General features: G+C 44.3%; 1 protein-coding gene across 1 annotated transcript; it reads left to right on the forward strand.

The window, feature by feature from the left end:
- Nucleotides 1–4,394: 4,394 nt before the first annotated feature.
- On the forward strand, nt 4,395–22,606 carry SYPL2 (synaptophysin like 2). The gene is made up of 6 exons (XM_083509454.1): nt 4,395–4,844; nt 5,044–5,115; nt 9,698–9,822; nt 15,448–15,652; nt 16,588–16,779; nt 19,164–22,606. Exons 1-6 carry the CDS (start codon nt 4,779–4,781, stop codon nt 19,290–19,292), a joined length of 789 nt encoding a protein of 262 aa, XP_083365580.1. The 5' UTR covers nt 4,395–4,778; the 3' UTR covers nt 19,293–22,606.
- Nucleotides 22,607–22,868: the final 262 nt, after the last annotated feature.

The raw sequence follows: 22,868 nt of genomic DNA on the forward strand, positions 1-22,868 counted from the left end.
CATATTTGCTTTTTATTCCTAGTTACTGGTAAAAAGTTATAGAATTTTTAAAGCAAGTTTAGCTATGTATGTTGCTGATCCTTCGGGTAAACAGGCATTGGTGAATTTTCCAGTGTGTGTAGATGATATTGTAATGCAGAAGAACTGTAAACTAGCAACTCTTTCACAGTTAAATATGGTGTTGATTGTTGTATTTCTGGAGGTGAAAGCAGTTCTGGAGCAGAGAAAAATATTTTTTCACCAGCTTCTGCTATGGAGACAGGAAAGACTTAACACAAAACTGCTTCTTCTGACTGAAAATCTGTTGACATTGGCAGGCACCACTTAAACAAGTAGCCTTTCCCAGCATCGACATGAAAGTAACTAGAACATGTTGATTTCTGCACAAAGTGAAGTTTGATAACAGAGCCCCGTCCAGAGAAAAAGTGACAATCCAAATTGGCCATGCATTCTTGGGAGAATAAAGCTGCTGTTCAGGGTCTGGCTGGGCAGAGAAGGATGTGTGTGGCTGCTTATTGTTAATAATCACCATCATAATAATTTTACTGAGTCTTCTCTGATGCTGGAGGAATTGTGGTAGAAGCACCACACCATATATGGCAAGGGGAATACCCCAAAAGAAACTCCTCCCATTAAGGAATGATGTATCTCAGGGAAATCCATAGTAAGTAGCACATGCAGCAAGACAGACCTGAGTGCATTGGTCAGGGAACAGTGTTTTTACAGGAGTGATCTTGCTAATGTGACTGCCCTAGAAAGACCCTCTTTAGACCATGGAATGTGTGGATTCGAGAGCGCTTGATTGAAACAGTAATATGGTCTCAGGTTGACCACATCTGCTGCTCCTTCAGTTATGATAGGGAATGGAGGGGTTTCAGTGGGAACAAGGCCAAAAGGAGAATTAGGTAGAAAAGCGTGCCACGTTCATTAGTATCTGAAGAAGTGTGCATGCACACGAAAGCTCATACCAAGAACTAACTTAGTTGGTCTTTAAGGTGCTACTGGAAGGAATTTTTTATTTTGACATTCATTAGTGGTAACTGTCCTCTATTTTCAAAGTTCCACGAGGAGATTAAGAGCAACTTCCTGTTTCATGCATTTATGTACAGCCAGCTATAGAAAGAACTAGATTCCACTAACCATGATATTTTATGATGTCCTTTGCCCGCAACTGTGAGCAGCCTCTGTTTCTCACTTGCCTTAACAAGATTAAATGTCACAGTTTTCTGAATCTAATAAGTATCCATCAGCAAATGCACCCTGGGTATTCTGAATGCCAAATAGTGGATTTATGCAATGCCAGGCTGGGTGGCCCATCTTTTCAGAGCACAATTGGAAAACTAAGGTTTCATTTTTACAGGAGTACAAACCATAGCTCCCACCAGCACCAGCTTAGTACCTCTGAAAATAAAGTCCAAATGAACTGACCAATCAAATCCTGGCCTGAAGTTGCTGTTTTATTAATAGAATGACATGAGCTGATACCAGGGAGAAAATAATTAACTCCGTTTGATGAGAGACCAGATTGGCAGGCTGGTTGGCTCCTGCTAAATGGCAAGACTCCTCTGGTAGCTTTATTCTCAAATACTATATTTTGAACTGTCATTTATGGTTTTGTAAAATATACCAAGCTGTCTAAGCTGAGTTGGTGCTCAGAGGCTCAACTTTGGATTTGCTACACTAGAATGTTAAGTTTATGTTTTTGTAGGCCTCCCAGAAAACCTTTGAGCTGGGAAATAGGCATATTTGGTTTTTAAATGAACAGATTCATAGCACTGTTGTGAATTGGCAGCTTGCTGTGCAGAATCAGAGCATCAAAATGCTTGGAAGACACACGTTGACATTTTAGGTGCTATACATTATGCAACATCTCCCCAAATATTTCCAGAATTTAATTTTACTAGCACAATATAGGCACCACTGTCAATGCTCAGGAGAGCTGCTAGGAAAAAAGATAGCAATCTTAGACACGCAGATAACATAATGTCAGCCAAATGGTAGTAGGTACAAATTCTGTACACATCAGAAATGTGAAGATTTAGGTGTTTGGACTTTTATTTAAATAGCTTTACCTTCTCGCTGGCATTACTATCCTTTCACTTGTGCTGGGAGAACCATCCCGGGTGTGGGATGGTTAGTTTAAAGTTGTGGCTGTGAAAAACTCAGACACCTCCTGCAAGTAAAGGAGATCCATTCATGGATCAGGCCCACTGTTCCCTCTGCTGTCTCAGGATCTGTGTAAACAGGTTTCTGATGCTGGATAAGGAACCAGATGTGCAGTGCTGAACACAGCGAGGATGCAGATGTGCATCCAGATGTGCACTCCAGTATGGTGTGAGTAAAGCACATTCCCATTCATCTTATTAACATATTTAATGTCACACTGCTCATAGCTTAATCACAACTATAAATGTGTATTAGTTTCCCATCTGTCATGCAGGACCCACATATCTGTCTTCAAGTTATTATGTTTATTTTTATTTCTGTAAAAGATTCTCTACTTCTTCACGCTTCAGGTGAAAAACCACCCAGAGTGGCTAAGAATAACCTTAAAAGCACAACTGCAATAAATGCAAAAAAACTTCAACAGTAACCTTTTAAAAAAAATATTAAAAAATCATTAAAAAGTAATAGCAGCAGAGATACAATAGCAAAGTAAAACATTGGAGAACATATTACCTAAAATACCTGGGCAAATAAAAGGATTGATGCCGAAATGACACTGGATTCAGGGCCACTTTGAGCCTCCCTTGGGAGATAAAATACAAAGGTGACAATGATAAAAAAAATACACCCTGCAAAGTCTGTAGTTAGGTTTACCTTTTATTAGGACTAACCCCAAAGGCACAAAAACATGACATCCTTCTGAGTTTTCCAGAACTCTTCATTTGGCAAGATGTAACACAAAGTGGTGGGACGAAGAAAACCATCCCCTTTGTGCAACATCTTCCATGTTGAGGAGTTCAAGAGAACACAAAAGCTTGCCACATTTTTGTGACTAAAGATACTGTACTACCTACAACTGAGAAGCCTCTTAGATGGGGCACCAGTCACTTCTCCAGGGTTACATACTTATTGCTAGAAAAACAACATGGGGTTGAATGATGACTCCAACGAAGTCATTGCACAAGTGGAAAGACTTTGGCTCTTACAACAAAACTTCCCCTCCCTCTCCTCCTCCCATCTGTCCCCACACCTCCCCAGATCTGCTCCAGAGGGTTGGGGGAAACCCAGAGCAGTTTTGAGGGGTATGAGGGGCATGTAGAGGGAGGAGAAGGAAAGGAATTTCCCTTGCACAAGGTGGAGTAAGGCGTGTTGTTTTTCCTGCAACAGACAAACATGTCTACTCTACTGGAAATTCTGTATTACAGAGGATTGTATCGAATGTTAGTCATACTCATGAGCAGAACCACTGTAATTAATGGAAATGATGAACTTAGGTACAGTAATTTTAGTCGGTCTACTCCAAGTAACCTTTACTTGGATGCTACCCATTTTCCTAGCATTTTTGTTCCTGGTGAATATGAAATACTTCCTCTAGTTAGGCACGTTTGTTGCTATTATGACTGTAGTCAGCCCCACACCACCAGCCTTCATAAATAACAATAAAGGAAGAAGGGAGTAGGATGAATCCACTGGGGACGAGGAATGTACAGATTCATTCTGGTAGAGAGCTGTGCAAGAATATCAAACACCCCCAAGTCCAGCCTTCTTCCATTTGACTCTTATTGGTCTGGGGCCACAGGAACGCAATCCAACTAAATATTTATATCTGATAAGCAACAAGGAGCGCTGGCTGGCGCTCTTGGTTTGCATAAAAGTGAACAAGACAGACAACAGGAAGCCAAGGGTGGGAGCAAGTCACCTACATGGTTTCCTCCCCATCAAACAGTTGTGTGTTTTGAAAACAAAATTTCTCACTGAATTTTGTTAAGCAAACAGCAGCAGTACAACACGTTTGTTTAAAGGTCTGCTGCTTGGAGTTTAACATGCTTTTAGTTTAGTAGTTTAGTTTAGGTTAGGTTAGGTTAGGTTAGTTTAGTTTAGTTTAGTTTAGTTTAGAAGATATTAGCCACCTTTTTTTTCTCTTTATAACTGTTACAGCTCAACGGAAACAACCAGGATTTCACAACTCAGTACGTTTCATCAGAGTTTGGTGGTCTTTCTGTGCCCGCACTGAGGCTGCGATCCTAACCCCACGTTACCTAAAGCACTGATTACCTAAAGCACTGATTCCGCACTGACTGATTTTACTAGAGGGTCCACAGGGTCATCTAGTCCAGCCCCCTATGCAGGGCTTACACCTGCACAAATCTGGCTAGGATTGCGCTGTCACGCAATCCTACCGGCACGTCCCAACCCTCGAGACAAGCGAGGCCGCTTAAGAAAGACTTCAGAGCAGATCCGGATCGCCTTCGCCGCCCGTCCCTTCGAGGGGGAAGGCGGAGCCGCCAGGCAAGAGGCTCCGCCCACCGCCCGCGGGGGGGGGCGCCAAGCTCCATGTGCGCCCGCCGCCGCGTGACGCGCTCCCTCTCCCCCTCCCCACCCGCGCCTCCACTTGCGAGTTTGACAGGACTTTCGACGGGGCTTTTTTCCCCGCAGCTCCGCGGAGGAGGGAGCAGCAGCAGCAGCAGGCGCCTCTGCAGCCCCGGCCGTCGTCAGCCCCGGCTCCCCTCGCCTGGACCACTCCTCCGTCCGCGCGGCGGAGAAGCAAGGAAGCCGCGCTCCCCGCAGCCACTGCCGTGCAGACGACCAGCAGCAGCAGCTCCTCGCCGAGAATGTCGGAGCCCAGAGCCCAGAGGGGGGCGGCGGCGGCGGCGGACAAGGAGTCCCAGAGCCCGGTGGTAGGGCGCCCTTTCTTGGCTACTTTCTCTCCCCGTCGTTCTTCTGTTCTCTCCCTCCCCCGCATTGTTCTCTCTCCTCTTTCCGACGCCCCTTCCCCTCCTCCTCTTCTTTGGGCTTTCCCTCCTGGCTGACCTGAACTCCCTGCCCTTGTTTCTCCCTCCTTCCCTCCCCCCCTTTTTTTTTTGCTTTCCTCGCCAGGCCCAGCTGCTCTTGGGGCTGCGTTGGGGGCGCTTGGAGGAGCCCCTGGGATTCATTAAGGTGCTGGAGTGGGTAAGTTCGGCCTCCCGTGCAACCTTTTTTTGGGGGGGTGGGGGTGCGGGGGAGAGGAAGGTGACGCTGCCGTCCAGCAAACGGGCTGAGAGACCAGGCCCTCGGAGATCAGGGGGACTTGAAGAAAGGGGGCGTCCCTTCTCCGGCGGTGGGACCCTGCGAGCCGACTTTCTGGCTGCGAACCGGAGGCGGCGTGCAGGGGCAGACTTGGGAGGGAGGGCGGGAGGGAGACGCCCGAGTGCCTGCCCTCTAAGGCAGCCCTTCTATGTGCAAGGAGTCTGGATTCGTGGACTGGGGTATGCATGGGAGCTGGCGTTAGCAGCGCTCACATTTCACTCGGGCGGGTTTAACCTTTCTGGAGTTCTGATCCTGCACATACCGCGCCTTAACTTGTCCCTGAGCTCACGGATTCGCTCTCTTCTCAGGCTTCCCAAGGGGAGCTTAGAAGCCCTGGTCTTATTTAGTCCCCAGTTTGGAGCCCAAGGGTTGGAGGGGCTCGGGGTATTTCCCTAGGATTAATGGGTGGCCAGGAAAATGCCCAAATTTCTGTCGCTGCAAGAATGAGAAATGAATGAGCCTTATTTAGAGCTAAATGTCTTCATGAAAAGGGAAGAGCCCTTGTTCTCACCTACAAGAAAAGAAAAGAAAAACTCTAAGATATGTACTTTTTCCTAAGTAGCTCCACAATACAGTTGTAACACATGGAACCTGCATTTACTTTCACTAAATGCTCATGTTGGCACAACATGACAGGTCTTTCAAGTGGATCCCACCCCCCTTTTGGCCAAAAGGAGATGGTATGACCGACTCTGAGGTATATTGGCCGAGGGAGCCTGCATACAGCTTCCAGGTCATGTGGCCAGCATGGCTAAGCCACTTCTGGCGAACCAGAGCAGCACATGGAAACGTTTACCTTCCCGCCTATTTATCTACTTGCACTTTGATGTGCTTTCAAACTGCTAGGTTGGCAGGAGCAGGGACCAAGCAACGGGAGCTCACCCCATCGCGGGCATTCGAACCGCCAACCTTCTGATTGGCAAGTCCTAGGCTCTGTGGTTTAACCCACAGTGCCACCCGCGTCCCCACTACCTGGTGACAAAACTTAAATCAAAGGCAGAGGGTTGATAGCAACAAAACAGAACTGAGCTGGCATCCATTTCATAAGAAAGTGCAGTCTTGGATAGGTTGAAGGTCAGTGTGGACACATCACAAATACTGAAGAGCATAAGAGAACCTTTTCCAATCTGGTGTCCTCCATCTACTTTGGACTTCAAGTCCCATCAGCTCCAACCAGCACAGTTCCGACTCTACAGGTGTTGCTATAGGACAGGGATGGGGGGTATGTTGCCCTCCAGACAGCAGGCTCTGCTATTAGGCAAACTGAGGCACCTGCCTCAGGTGGCAGGAGCCACCAAGGCACCAGATGTGATGCTGGTATTGGCTGAAATTGCAAGAGATCTTACAGAGTGTGCAAGATCTTGTGTGATTTTGGCGAGATCTCACCCAAAATTGGCGCCAGTGCTGGCGCTGCTTCCACACCAGTGGGAGGGCAGGCAGAGAAGCAACACCAGTTCCAGCAGGTATGGCAGTGCCAAGGGCAGGCAGGGCAAAGGCAACATTTCCTGTTTCTCCAGACTGTCCCCAGGTGTCATTGGACTACAATTCCCATCATCTCTGACAACTGGCCGAGTGGGTTGGGACTGGTGGGAGCTGGTGTCCAGTGATACCTGGTAGCTTCCCATACCTGCATCAGTGGGGACCTCATGAAAAAATTGGCCGATTAAAGCAGTGGATCATGGGAACAATGCAGCATCAAAGACTAATGACAACACAATGACTTGCTTTCTGTGAAGCAGTATTAGTGTTCATGCCTTCTCCGATGTGCAGTATTTGCCTACTTGGTTATTTTCTGTGTGCACCTCAATTTTTGCGAATATGGCTCTTCTCCCTATAAGCAACAGATTACATTTCACATTCCATTATGTTGTCTGGCCAACTCTATAACTCACTAAGTCTCTATAGCCTGCCTGCCTCTTTGTGGGGGAAAAATGGTGGTATAAATCAGTCTTAAGAGGTTTTCATTTGGGGGCATAGGCCAAAAACGTATGTGACTTAAAAAGAGAGAGGCATCCATTGATGGCTCCCCGCCCCTAAAAAAAAAAAAGAGTAAGGGAAGCACTAGACCTGAGATCTTAAAATGGGTTTTGGATTCTTTGAATGGAATAAATAGCCTTAGTAGCATCCAATTATGCGGCTTGGATAATAATACAAATAGTTCCTGAAGGAGCATGGTATAATTAAATAAGTAGTTCTCCTGTGCTGTGTTAGGATCTCTTTTTGCATGTTCTCCCCCCACCCCCAATGAGTGTGGAAGCATTTGTGCATGGCTTGATCAGGCCATCTGTTGTGGTGATGGTACGGTGAAGATGGTGTTTTGCTCTATTGCAGCATTATTCACCCTATATAAAATCTTTTTCTTATGTGTCCTGCCAATTTATAGACCTGGAAAACAAAGGGCAGGATCTCAGTAGAAACAGGGCCCATATCCCTTAATGCCTTTGTTTTCAGTTCAGTCCCTATTTCCTTCTACACTTCTTCCACATATTTGGCCCAAATTGGGTGTAGTTCAAATCTACACCAGTTCAGCATTTGGACTGTTGCTGCTTACTTTGTTAAGTTCAGTCAATTATGCTTGCAGCTTGGTCTTAGCTCCCCCTCCACCCCTGGAAACAATGGATACAGTACTTTGATGAGTATTATGGTGCTGTCATGAACTGCTGAATGAATGTACTGTAGATCTTAGATAGGATTATATAGTTCTGGAGGGAGGAGTCGGTTGATATGACTGGCTAGTGAACAGACTGTAGGACAGGGGTCAGCAACCTATTTCAGCCGTGGGCCGGTCCACTGTCCCTCAGACCTTGTGGGGGGCTGGACAATATTTTTTTGGGGGGAAATGAACAAATTCCTATGCCCCACAAATAACCCTGAGATGCATTTTAAATAAAAGGACACATTCTACTCATGTAAAAACACGCTGATTCCTGGACTGTCCGCGGGCTGGATTGAGAAGGCGATTGGGCCGCATCCGGCCCCTGGGCCTTAGGTTGCCTACCCCTGCTGTACGATGACGTTTTTAGCTTGGCGCTTCATTCAGTTTCTACCAGCGATGTAGGATGGCATAGTGACCACTTCCTGTAGGTGTCTCTGGCCCAAACTCCCTAACCCAGGCCTCTTGGCTTCTCAGAAGGCAGGAACAAGTGTAGAAACAGAGGTCATGGAAAATAGTTGCTCCCTTGTGGAATAATAATGCATTATTAATTTTTTTTAATTTTTTATTTATGCTTCCATCATAGTCGGAAATATGAACAGCTGCAGCCCTGGCCCCCACCTAATTTGTTTGCAGATTTCACATAGGTTTCATTTTCCCTGCACTTGTATTTGGACGGCCGAGTTTTGAAGTTCTTCAGCTGTAGTGGTGCAATGAGTGACTAGCGCTAAAGCTATATCCCTTGCCTGCAAGTTCCTTTCATGTTTGAGCATTTAATTCTCAAGAATGCTATATGCAATGATTTTAGCAGCTTTGATCCTATCAACTGAGCTGTTGCTGGGCCTGTTGTCCACTGGTACCACCTAGGTGTCATACACCAAAACAGGGGCAAGTGCTGACTCTTTTTGCTGTTGTTGTAATGCTGAAGCATCTTAAAAGGCCTAATCTAGGTTTGTATGGGCCTGTGTCGGTATGTAGACATGCTTGGGCCTAATAGCAAAACAAAATACTGATCTCGGTGCATGTATATTCTTGGTTGGCATGATATGCTAAACTGGAATAACCCTTAGTTAGAGAGATTTTAAGTTTCAGACTTCTGCTTTTTAATGCATTGGCATTTGCTTTTGAGATGATTGTATGTAACTCTGGGTTAATGGTACTGATAATAAAAAACTATTAACGTGTAGAGAACAACTGTTCTTTGGTATATAGTTTGGTGGTGAACTTGGACCAAATTACTTTTTAATTTTTATAAAAATTGACCTCTTTCAGTTGTTGTACCAGATAATTGTAGAAATTAATAAACTCCCAAGATTCATTTTCTCTAAACCAGTAAGTTCTACCTAAGAACCTTAGCACAATCCAGCTTGACATTTATTTGTTACTGTCATTGTAGTGGAGAGGTACTTAGTACTGTGGAGGTTACTGATAACACACCCAGATGAGAAGCGTATTTTTTTAAAAGAAAAAACCATATTTAACTATCTTGGGTTGTATTATATTAAAGATGAGTAGTTCAATGAAAAGTAATATGTTGTCTGCTTCTCTCCTCCCCCCAATTAATTGGCTAGCTTTGCACATGGATTGCACATGGATTGCACATGGATTGTGGCATTTATCATTGTGGCCTGCATGTGAGCTGATCTTAATGTTTTGCAAGACAAGCCTGGATGATTGTGATTTTTTTAGGTCTTGGATAGTTCATAGCAGTTGATGCCAGATCTGTTGTCCTGCATGATGCCAGAGCCTGTGCCACTGTTTGCTACCAACTAGGACACATTTAGTTCTAAACTCCTTTGCTTTCTCCTCCAGCTCTTTGCCATATTTGCCTTTGGAGCCTGTGGTTCTTTCAGTGCAGAAACAGGGGCTACTGTGAAATGCAATGAGAGTCCTAAAGAGACAACTGCTATCACTGTGCAGTTTGGATATCCTTTCAGGTAAATGGGAGTCTTACTGAGTGTTAACTTGGGAGATACTATGTGGAGCTGGACATTGTAGCTAAGTACATCATGGTCCTTATGATTCTGTTTCTAGCTCCTCATATTGCCTGTGTTTGGAAAGGCTTCCTGAAGAAATGAAACTTAGTTGCAAAATTTCTGCTTGTACTGGATAAACTCCAGAGTATCCCAACTCTAAAATTCTGGATTTCTAGGAAATGACTCAAAACACATTGGGGTGTGTGTGGAGAGAATTGTGTGGTTTATTGGGGTTAGGCATGCCAAGGGCTTGTACAGGCTTAATAGGATTTCCTCCTAATTTACGTTGAACAACCGCCCCCAACGCAACACCTCAAACCAACTTTGTAATTTTTTTTGATTTCAGAACTGGTTTGCTCTGCAGCATACAGGGGCACCGATATGGAAACACAAACACAAAGTCCCCCCTTGGGGTGTATGCAACTAGTTTTATGGTTCTTCGGGTCCTTCCAACGTGAGGGGAACTCTACTAGATCAAACCAAAAGACCATCTCATCAGGGAATTCTGTTCACTCAGTCCCCAAGCAGGACACACACATAACTGTCCATGTCTACTCATTACCCCCATTACCTGGTAATTAGAGGCATATTGCCTCTGATATTGGAAGTAGCATATAGACATTGCCACTAGAAGCAACTGATAGCCTTATCCTCCATGCATTTGCCTAGCCCTCTTTCAAAGCTATCTAAGTTGGTGACTCAGAGTTGGAAGGGCTACTTTGTACTAGATCTCCCACTAGATCTTTGTTTGTTCTAGATCTTCTTCATTGCAGAAGCCTGCTGGCAGTGGCATCACTGCCACTTACTGGTAGGAATGAGATGGTGAGGTTGGGGTTGTGAGGACATACCAGTAGGAGCCCTGAATTGCCTCTTATGGTTTGTCCACAAGCCATGACCTTGCTGCCTTCTCACCCCTGCCATTACGTAGCAGCATTGCTCTGCCTCTACCCCACCAGGCAAGCCACTCTTGGGTTCTAGTATTCTGAGAGAGGGAGAGAAATCTTTCTCTCTGCTTTTTCTACACCGTGCTTAATTTTATACATCTCTATTGTGTGTCCTGCTCCCCGACCTTTTTCCTAACTTAAAGCAACCCCCAATGTTGTAGGAATGTGCTCACAGAAGAATAGTTCTGCTAACGCGAAGTAACATATTTATTTAACCAATCAAAGCATTTACACACCACTCTTACAAATACTAAAATGCAGATTAATTAAAGCAACACATTTAGTAACAGCAAATAACAAATACAGTAAAAGCATCAGCAATGAAATAGAATATATATTTGCTTTAATATGGACTATAACTCACCCATTGTTTGGAAGCTAGCAAAAGAAAGTAGTTACAGAATGCATCAGACCTGTTCCTTGCAAGTTCAAATGTGACTTTTTTGTTTTTAAATATACTGTTTAAGAGAACCAGAGAAAGACACTGTTAGTTTTTCTGACATGTTTGTCTATGTGAGCATCATAAGGTAAACGGACATTGCCATCAAGAAGATACTGTAGAACATAGTTCTGTTAATGGGAATGTAAGGGAGAAGGCACCCTTAGATACATATGGTTCAGCTTCTATCCACTTGTAAGAGACTGCCATACGCCTACCTATTTTATGTTCCCTTTTTGGACATAGGCTTTTGACAAAATCAGTTGTCAGCCATGTTAGCAATGAAGAGAAATTCTTGTCACATTGCAAGATAAGTTAGAAAATGTGTTAATGTGCCATTTTTGGTGATCTGCAGAGAACCTCATGAGTGAACACTGCTAATTGGGATGTTTTTGCTTCTAAGCAGTGAGTTTGTAGAATTGGGTCATCAGTTTAACATTTCCCATAATTCCCTGTTGGGCATATCCTAATTTCCCCTAATTCCTTGTTGTGTTTTGAATGTGGACAGCCCCATTTCCCCAGGACACCAGAACATATCAGAGGAGTCCATCTGTCCCGGGCATTTTCCCTCAGGTAAAAAGGTAAAGGTAAAGGATCCCTGGATGGTTAACTCCAGTTGAATTAAACTATGGGGTGCAGCACTCATCTCCGCTTTTCAGCCTGAGGGAGCCAGCGTTTGTCCACAGACAGCTTTTCCAGGTCATGTGGCCAACATGACTAAACCGCTTCTGGTGTACAGAACACACTGGTGAGTGCCAGAGCACACAAAAACGGCATTTACCTTCCTGCCACAGTAGTACCTCTCCATCTGCTTGTGCTGGTATGCTTTCAAACTGCTAGGTTGGCAAGAGCTTAGTCAAAGCAATGGGAGCTCACCCCATCGTGCAGATTCGAACTGCCAACCTTATGATTGGCAAGCTCAAGAGGCTTGATGGTTTAAACCACAGCGCAACCAGCCCCCCTGTTTTCCCTCATTAGGTGCCCTTTAAGGCAAGTATCACCTTTTCCAGCTTGTCCAAGCATAGCTATTTAATATGGACAGGTTCCTGAGACTCCCTGGTTGCAGGCAATTTTGTTGCTGCAATGCCACCAAGGAGGAGATGAGGATGCTTTCCTCCCAACACACCAACACTTCTTGGAGGATTTCATTGGCCTTGGACTTGTTTCAGGAGGAGCTCTAGCCAGTGTTGTTTCAACTGTGTTTTGAGTTCCCCCTTCTTCCTTTTGTGTGTGTGTGGATTTAAATGCATTATATTGTATTTCCACTGATACTGGGGTGATCACTCAGGGCTGAAATGATAAGGAAGGAGCTTTCTAAGGGCATTACCATTGGGGAGTTTAATAAATGTTAAATGAATGGGTGCACCTGACACAATAAAATCTCTGTGCTAATAACTGCTAGACAGAGGAACAGCAGATCAGAGTCTAGCACAAATTTGTCTTCTGAACTAATCCAAAGCAAAAAACCCCACACTGACTGTCATTACACACACACACCCCTTCAAAATCACTGCTGGAAGACCTGCATAGGGAAAGCTGTCTGGACAGCACTGTACTTGTAAATTCTCAGTGCTCTGTGATTTGTTTTGGGAAGGAGGGTTATGCCCTTCATAGCAAACTTAAAAGCTGCAACTGACTTGATGCATCTGTCATCTGTTGAGAGACATATAAGCATGTGAAATGTTTTTAAATTATTTTATTTATTAAATTTGTATACTGCCCTTCAATTGTAGATCTGAGGGCGGTTCACAGCATGAAAATACAGGATCAAAGCACAAAAGGCATAATAAAGACAAGACAGTAATGCACAGAAACCAATAACCTCCTTTTTGCTGCTTGCTCTCCTCTTTCCCTTCCACTATCTATGTTCTGCTAAGTCCTAGTCTAGGTGGTTTTGGGGTTCAATGCCACTGCAAAAAACAAGAGACTGGGTCAGATTGTGGGGGGCATTCATAGGTCCTTTTGCCATGCCAAATCAGGAGATTACCTTTCTTGGAAAGTAAGAAGCTAGCAATATTAAATGATTTGTATGTTAGGGATCTACCACAAGACTTGTCAGATGAGTACAGACATGGCCAAAGTTAGAATGAAATCAATCTTACACTCAGTGTATGTAGGATCTGAGCATGGTTCTATCTCTGCAACTTTGCTTCCCTGCCAACATCTGATAGCTATAAATAGAGGCATGTCTGTGAAGTCTATTGAGATGCCTTTGACAAGAAGAACAAATTGGGAGGAGTGGTAGTGGTTCTAACAGAGAAAACACAGAATGAAGTATCTGGTGAATAGTCACTTGGAATAATGAATTGTGTTGTGTATGAGTTGAGAAGCACTTTAGATGAAGGAGGCTTTTGCTCTCATTCTCTGAGCTCTTCTTGCTGCTTGACTTCTAGATTATTATTCGTGTTTTAGTATATCACAGAACCTGCTACCTTTTGGTTGGGGGGTGGTGGAATTCACACCTGTTCTGTCATGGCCATGCCTCCATTGCAGGGAGCCCTATATACTTAGGTGTTGATGGTTAAATTACTATCTGGACAAGTCCTTAGATCCTTCTTAAACTGCAGCCTGTGAGCTTAACAATGCCTTTTCTAAGAGGTATGTTAAACATAAAAAGCTAGCGATTAGACAGACTTGGAAACATTAATTTTTCTCTGTTTAAGCCAGTGGTAAGTTTGCATTTTTCAATGGAATCATAGCTGCCTTTTTCTACCCTCTAGATGATTTCTGTGGGCTCTTGCTTATTAAAATAAGCAGAATAGCTTCACATAACCTGCAAACCATTTGATCTGCTGCAGATAAGCAGATTGGCTTTATAGTTCTTGTCTGCAATGTGGAAACCTCCTGATTTTAATGTCGGTAAACACAGTTTTATGTTGGAAGCTGTTGCTGAGGGCTCAAGCTACAGAACTTCTGACTTCAGTGCCAGCCTGGTTCAAATGGCACATGTGGGAAAAGGCTAGAGGCTATTTATATAATGTAGAGAGCTGCTGGTGCTATACCACCCGATAGCAGCTAGATGGAGAACTGTAATAGCTCTTCTTAGTGACCAAAAATTATATCCAAACAGCTAATATGCGCTCCATGCGCTTGATATATTTGGTCTCTTTGAAGATGGGGTATGTATATTTGTACTACACTTTTACAAAGTCCTAGCCCAACCAATTTTCTCCATGAAATGAAAATTGCAATTCTGTGCATCAGCCAAGTCACTGCTTTGGAAAGCTGAGTCTTTGGAAAGCAGAAGGTGTAAAAAACTCTGATCCTGCAAAGTGGTAGCTGCCAGAACAGTCCCAGTAAGTTTCAAGGAAGGAGGTGTCTTTCATAGATGTTTCCACCTTGTCTCTGTTTTGGTAGGAAGTTGGTTTAATACTTTTAGAGGAAACCTACAGAGTGTACCCCGAAGCTCAAGTATGTACCGTATTTTTTGCACCATAACACTCACTTTTTTCCTCCTAAAAAGTAAGGGGAAATGTCTGTGCGTGTTATGGAGGGAATGCCTACGGGTGGCATGCCTACAGATTTTCCTCCTCTAAAAACTATGTGCGTGTTATGGTCGGGTGCGTGTTATAGAGTGAAAAATACGGTAATTAAAAACAGAGAGGTGCTATTTTTCTTTCTTTCAAGGAATTGTCTTGTTCAAGTCATGTCAAAGCATCTCTACCACACATGTATCTTTTTGAAAGCTGTATCAGTACCCAAGAGGTTTGCTCCTTCCGAGTAAGGGTGAAATGTACTATCACAGCAAGCCATATAGAGAAGGCACCACCTGTCATCAGGCCTTACGATAAGTGTGTTCTGATTAGGATAAGCAAAGATGCAGATATGGTTTTATTGCCCAATGAGAAGAGTGGCATGATTCTATCCTGGAAAGGCTGGAGCTAGGCTGCGGTTGTTGGTTTGAGGTGTTTTTTCCCAGAGAGCTACAGGAACTTTGGAAAGGGGTTTGTTTGCTGTTTGGTGTGTGCATTCATCTCACTTTGATAAACAGGTGCTACAGGGTTTTGTTCTGCTTCAAAAACCTTGCACAATCTATTTGACCTGAAGTGAGAGTGGGGCAAAATAAATCTCAACTACTTTTAACTCACTTAAAAGCTATCATCTGTCTCAACCTTCACCCCTGTTTGTCAGAGGTAGCTCTGTACCAGATGTGCTAAGTCGTACCAAACATGTTTCTTTCTCTTTCCTTTTCATCCTGACCAGGTTGTACAAGGTTCCATTTGATATGCCAGACTGTATTGAAGGATCTACTGCTAAAAGGACGCTGCATCTCTTGGGAGACTTTTCAGCACCTGCTGAGTTCTTTGTGACCTTGGGTGTTTTTTCTTTCCTGTATACCATGGCAGCTCTGGCAGTCTATCTACGGTTTCACTCACTCTACAAAGAAAATAAGAAGCTTCCTTTTGCGGTAAGATTTCACTTCGGTCCTCTGCTCTTTGATGCAGGACCTAAACCCCGGAGAACCAGTCTCTAAAACACTCCTTGGATAAGAGACACTTCTCTCTATCCAAATAGGAAGTGCTTCCCTAAACTCTCTAATTCAGTTTATCCTTGGGACAATCTGGAGGAGCAGCTCACACAACCATATTATGCACTGAGTGGATCTGGATGGTGCCTGGTATACAGTGGTACTTCGGGTTAAGTACTTAATTCATTCCGGAGGTCCGTTCTTAACCTGAAACTGTTCTTAACCTGAAGCACCACTTTAGCTAATGGGGCCTCCTGCTGCTGCTGCCGCACCACCAGAGCAGGATTTCTGTTCTCATCCTGAAGCAAAGTTCTTAACCCGAGGTACTATTTCTGGGTTTGCCGAGTCTGTAACCTGAAGCGTATGTAACCTGAGGTACCACTGTACAAGTATTTTCCTGCAGTGCTGTAACATGACAAGCTGCGCCTTCTGGAATTCCTGCTTCTACCTAACTATTTAATGTACAGGAAGCTTTACCCTGGTCACCCCTCATTTTAGGGTGGAATCTTGGGCCTTCTTTAGTTGGAACAGCATTCCCGTCCCCGCCCCCAAATGGCCCAAAGACTAGTTAAAAACTATCTATCTAATGCTGTCATTAAACTCCTTCCCCTTGGGGTTGTGTGGAGCCACTTGAATTGTTATGACCCCATATCGCTTGCAGATCCTTTAAGAGTGTCTTAGGTAGCTGTGGAAAAATTGGATGTGGCTCTTTTGGCACATGTAGACCCACCATGTGAAGGGCCTGAGAGATGGAATGGAGCAATGACCCAACATCAAGGGCCCTCAATGCTTGCGTCTTTTGGGTGGAATAGGGAGGGCAGTCTGTTCTATGAGATGGAGCCATTGTGGTCTTCTCTGTTTTTTCCTCCCCCTAGGACTTCTGTGTCACCGTCTCATTTACCTTTTTCTGGCTAGTGGCATTTTCAGCTTGGGGCAAAGGTCTGTCAGATGTGAAAGCAGCTACGCGGCCTTCCAGTCTCATTGCTGCCATGTCAGTGTGTCAACTCAAAACTGCTGTATGCAATGCTGGGGCCACACCTTCTATGGGCCTGGCCAACATCTCTGTGGTAAGAGTTGTCTGGGGAGCAATATTGTGTGGTTGGGGGGGGGGGGGAATGGCAGAGCTTCAGCTGCATTGGAACCCATAGAGTGTAGCTCCATTGATTTTAATAGAGCTCAGTTAGTTTCATACACATTCATAACTTCAGACATTCATACCCTTTGAGTAACTTAAAGCTACAGGTAGTGATGTACCATATTTTTCGCTGTATAGGACGCACTTTTCCCCCTCCAAAAATTAAGGGGAAATGTGTGTGCATCCTATGGAGCGAATGCAGGCTCCTTGGCTTCAGCGATAGCAACGCGAAGCTGCCGAAGCGCAGAGGGAGTGCTCCCTCCGTGGTCCGGAGGCTTCACGTTGCTTTCGCTGAAGCCTGGAGAGCGAGAGGGGTCGGTGCGCACCGACCCCTCTCGCTCTCCAGGCTTCAGGGATAGCCGCCTGAAGCCTCCGGAATGCAGCGGGAGGTCCTGCTGTGCTCCGGAGGCTTCGGGTTCCTTTTGCTGAAGCCGGGAGAGCAAGACTCCTGGCTTCAGCAGAGAGGGAGAGGGAGAGGGGGGAGGAGGAGGAGCGCCATCCAGGTTCCTCGCGCAGCCATCTCGGCCCCGCGCCTTGCCCTGGGCGATGTCCCCGTGCCTCTTTCCTCCGCGGTGGCTGTGGTGGCGGTGGCAGCGCGGGCTCCGGGGGGAAAGTGCGCGGCCGTAGTGGCGGCGGCGGGGTGGAGCAAGATGTATAATGACACAACAAACAGCTACTAACTAATGGATTTTAACCTTTTAAAAAAAATGCAGTTGGTATCTTTCTTTCCCAAGTACATCGTTCAGAAGTCTTGCCCTTCTTGATGTGTACACCAATGAAGAACAGCCTGTCTGCATGTACTGAATATGAAGCTCCTGATTCTTTTTTAATTATGGGCATTTCACAGTTTTATTCAGCACTGGCAACAGTCTTGTCAAATCTGTACTTAAATAAGTACTGGTACAGCGGTTGCTGGTTTAAATTGCATATGTGATGGAGTACAGCAGTGCCTAAAATATATGCAACTTAGTGATGACCTAACTACAGATTTCAGCCCCTGAAGAGCAGACAAACAGACAGGGCATCTGTTCAAGGCCATTTTTTAATGGATTAATTGATTCTAAAATAACTATTGACCTCATTTGGTCCTTGCCTTCACAAATGTGGATGAGAATCACCAGTCACTACTGTTCACAAACACTTACTGAAAACTAGTGAACTTTTTACTTTTTGTTGACCAAAGTGATGAAGTAGACAGAAGAAAATTAAAGGGCATTAAGAAAGAACATGTGAGCATACTAAGGTTTTGCATGGGCCTTAAAATTTGCTTTGTATCTGCTTATAAAAACAATTAGGATCTGTTTTTGATTCTCTGTCCACTTCAAACTGTGATTCGGGTTTTATGCTGCCCTGTATAAAATGGAGCTCTGTGTTCCCCATTCACTCTTATGGGAAATCTAAAAATGGCTATAAACTTTTTTCCCCTTTTGGCAGAAGCAGATGAAAGCACAGGAACCCCTCCAAAGTGGATTAACTCTACCAAAACGCAGGCCCGGGAGCCTTTATAGGGAAAGTAAAAGGGTTTCACTTTCCTGCACAAGCCATACTAGGGCAATGCTTTTATAAGGCTAAAACACCAAAATCTAGTTATCTTTTGGGGGTGGGAGACGATTTTGTCTCTTGTTCTTTCATACCTTAAAATAATTAAAAGGTGGGCAAATGGTGTATATTCTTGCTTGTACCTTGATGAAAATATTAGCATCTTCACACTGGCCAGCTTAGCTTTCCCAGTGCTTGTTTGTGTTGGGATGCTATGTCCTCCAATAGGAGGTAGAAGGTGAGGCTGTCCTTAATACTTCCTGCAGAGTGCTGAGGATCCCCCAGCCACAAACAGAGCAGTAGACTGTGTGTGTGTGTGTGTGTGTGTGTGTGAGAGAGAGAGAGAGAGAGAGAGAGAGAGAGAGAGAAACAGAGTCTAACTTTCTTTTTAAAAAATCATTGTTCTGCTTTAACAACAACAAAAACCACCAAAAACATCCACAGCTCTTCAGTGCTCCAAGGTCAGCATTTAGACAAACTCGCTTCTTGCAAAGCCCAAGGACCTGGAGTAGAGAAACATAGACAAACATAGGCATATAGGGCACTGAAAAACAGAGCAACATGAGTTTTTGTAACACACTGATCTAGCTTAGGGCATTTTATTGCTATCACAGTTTGACTCTGAAAGGGTTAAAAGATCTCCATATCAACCCAATTTGCCTCATTATTTGGCTCCAGCCCAGAGTGGTTGCACTGCTCTACAACATACAGTCTGCTCAGATAGCTCGGCTACAAGTGCTTCTACATTAACTCTGGACTTCTCTCTTTCTTTCTCAGCTGTTTGGTTTTGTCAACTTTATACTGTGGGCTGGAAACTGCTGGTTTGTTTTTAAAGAGACCCCTTGGCATGCTCAGACCACCAACAAGGAAAGCTCTGCTGAACAAGGAGCTGTTGATAAGCAATAAGGAACCTCTCCTCCTTCACTCCTGAAGCCTCCTCTTCCCCCACCAGGAACAGTGCCTTGTCTCACGTACATGCTCATCCCATTTCACAGCAGGGCAGGAAATACGCCTTCTCTGCCAATTATTGCTGCTGTCCAATAGTCATACTGGCATCTCTCTCTCCTGACTATTCTGGAATGCCTTCCTCTGGCTGAAATCAGGGGCTCCTCTTGTGGTCCTAGATACACAGACTGTACATGGTTACAAAAAAAACCAAAAACTCTTCTGCCTTCAGATTTTTTTTTACAAACATATATTATTGTGCATTGTAACATTGGCTACTACCAGTCCTAGGGTGTGTGGCATTGTTTCTTCCCATCTGCTTTTGACCACTTTATAATGAGAAATGCAGGTAGATTTGGATAACAGCATAGAGATAGCCAAGGCATTAGTGCTACAGAACCTGGGACATCTAAGCACCTTTGAGAGTAAGTACACCTTCAACTCTGCGGCCATAATAGAAGCAGAAGCGGCAATATGCCACCGGGCTTAGCAGCAAAATAAAGGAGAAATACAAAGGGAATATTTTTACTTTCATACAATTGAAGGAAGAAGTGTGTTGCGTTTCTCTCTGTTGCACAATGGGGTATGAATGTGCTAAATATCTCTCTGCTTCTCTTAAATTCAGTTGGACGAAAGCTGGAGCTGCCGTTTGCCCACAGATGGGTTGTTCACTCTTGAGCAGCAAAGTTTTGGTGCCTTTATTTTTTTCCTCTCAGGTCATGCACAGATGTATACTATGTCCATATTGAGCCACAAGTGCTGACTCCTACCAGCATGAGCTGATCGGCAGCTTTTGGCCTCCATTTCCCTGTGTGTTTTGTGTATAGTGGAGGCAAACAGAGGATGTAAACCCTGGACACTGGTTTCAGTGTCTTCTGAGGTCCTGCTCTATTTTTAAAATGCAAACTTTTAAATATGAAAACCTAGAGGAATTTTTCTCAGCTTCTAGGATAGTTTGATATAAAACTTGGGCCCAAGAGGCTTGGGGCATTCGTTTCTGGTTGACAAACATTCAGGGGAAGGGTGGAATTCTGTACAACTTGTTGTTTTGTTGAGAATATTTGTGGTTAATGACCTTAGTTCTGGCCTCTGAACACTCTGGTAACAGGAACAGATGAGCTGTCAAGTTTGTGGTGTGGATTGTTTGTCAGTGAATTCATGTATGCCACTATCTCGGGCCAACGCCCGTTTTAACTCCAGTGTGGCAGTAGGCAGCTGCTTGTAGGTTTCTGATGGAGGCTTGAGGCATCCCAGGCCTCCAAGTGAAGATGAGAATCTTTAAGGAAGCTTCCAGTATCCCTGGATGTCCCTCTAGCAAATGATGGGACCACCAGTTTAGGACAGTATTAAATCTGACATTTTTAAATCATAGAAACTCTTTGTTATTGTGTATACCAAGCGGATACTTTCAGGTGAAGAGAGCTGTCATATTTTCTTCCATCTTTTGATCATGCCATTGACATAAACAAGGGACTGGAGCCTGGCCTGCCATTTACTCCAAACTCTACTAGTTGCCTATTTTCTAAAACTTATATGAGTAAATAGAAAAGAAGCACCCCAAATCTTTAGATCCCTGTACTTCCATGTGTCTAATATTGGATGGGGGAAACTAGTTTTTTGGGAGGTTGGGGTGTAGCAAGTTGCAGGGTGAGTTCTTCTGTGCTGATTAAATCTTTCATATCAGACCTTGTTAGGTCTTTGACTTTCTCTTATTTCCTTATTCTCTTTCTCCTCCTTGTGCTGAGAGAGAGGAATTCTCTCCTGCAGAAGGAAAAATATTAATGGTGCTTCATGAGGTGTGGGACCTCTACGCTAAGAAGACCCTCTTTGTACATTTTGTAATTTTCTTCTTCCCTAGTTTAATTATTGCCCTTGCTCCAGCATTACAGAACAGCAGCCTTTATGGAATCCTCTGGCATGTCTGCAGTCAAGCCACAAAGACTGAAGCATACAATCATCCCTTGTGTTGCAGTGTCCAGATTTTCTTGCAACATAAGGGCTGGTACAATACAAAAAGAAAGCTGACTGGCTCGAAGGAGGACGGTTTTTCTCCAGTTTTCAGTCCAACTGTCTTTTAGGAGGACTTTCCCCAGTGATTCTTTTTTAAAAACCACTCACCGAACATCACCATTCACACCATGTTTCTGGCCACAAGCTACTACTTTATAATAGTAGGCTTAGGAATCAGCTTCTGGCATGGTAGTGTGTTCCATAACTGACCATTACAGCCACTGTAGCCCTTGAGTGTACAAACAGATCAACCCTCCATATCTCCCCAAGTTAGGATACGTGTATCTTGTATCACATTTGTGTCTTATAGGGATATTTTCTAATTTCTTAAAGATTTGTCCAAGGTCCTCAGCTAGTATAAATTGACAGTGCGTGGTGCATACCAGCTGAAGACCTGACCTTTGTGTCTAAGCCGTGGGCAAAGCCTAAAGAATGCTGCTTCAGACATGGGAAATATTCTATGTAGACGGATACTAGAAGCAGGAATAAAGGCCTCAGTAATAGTTCCAGGAAAAGAAATGGTAATTGTATACTATTGATCATGCAAATCACTTTCCACATGGCCCAAGTTCCTGTGAGTTTGTTTCTCTCTGTATTTATCTATAAATCCATGTATAAGAGAGATAATATATAGGGTAGCCTTGTAGCACTACATTTGGCACAGCACAGGAGAGGGCTGTTGGGAGCAGCTGAGCAGACAGCAGGTGCAGGATATTTCACACCCTTGTGGGTTTTCTACTTTTTTTGGATACACTCGATGCATTGAAACCACAGTTATCCTGTATGACTAACTCTCTCAGACTCCTAGCTGCGTATTAGACGTGACACATCCCTCCTCTGTGATGGAGCCCCCACAAAACAGACTTCAAGCAGATGACTGGGGACCAGCAGAACTTGTAACTGGAAGAAGGGGAAGGGTCAGTCTCGGCTTGTACTAGCTTTGCATTTTGTGGCCTATGATTCCCCCCCACATTTCTTTTGAGTAGGGGTGAGAAAAGAGCAGGTGTGGAATCTGTACAAGAGCTCAGTGTGAGAAGTGATGTGGTTAGTGATGCTCAATGAAGGGAATGCCAAAAATATACTCTGTCCTGTCCTGAAAATGCCACCATGTGGAGTAGAGACCAGCAGCCCTGGGCATGGTCTCCCAGTTCTCTCAATCATTTCCTCTTCTAGTGGCGGTATGTTGCATGTTTTTCTCCTTTCCTGACGATTGTTAGTATGGTTCTAATAAAGTGTCGAGAGAGTTTGCTCTGAGGGAGAGCTGACTTTGGGCTGGTTTTCTTTGTCCTTGCCTTCTGTTTCTACTTTGATCTCTTTTGCAGCCCGGTTCATAAAATACCGTTATCTCCTTGATTATTTATTGCTATGCTGGCTATCAGCTGCATGAAAGGTTTTTGGGAGCCCTCATTTCTTCTGCACCAACCGCAGGTGGCACTGTATACATTACACCAACATATGACATGGTCTGCAGGTGTAGGTCTGGGCATTGCCTGGAAGGCGCCATGCATTTACTGCCTTGGGTTCCAT

The sequence above is a fragment of the Podarcis liolepis genome (genome assembly GCF_965112155.1).
Source record: "Podarcis liolepis genome assembly, chromosome: 6".
NCBI classification, from domain to species: domain Eukaryota; kingdom Metazoa; phylum Chordata; class Lepidosauria; order Squamata; family Lacertidae; genus Podarcis; species Podarcis liolepis.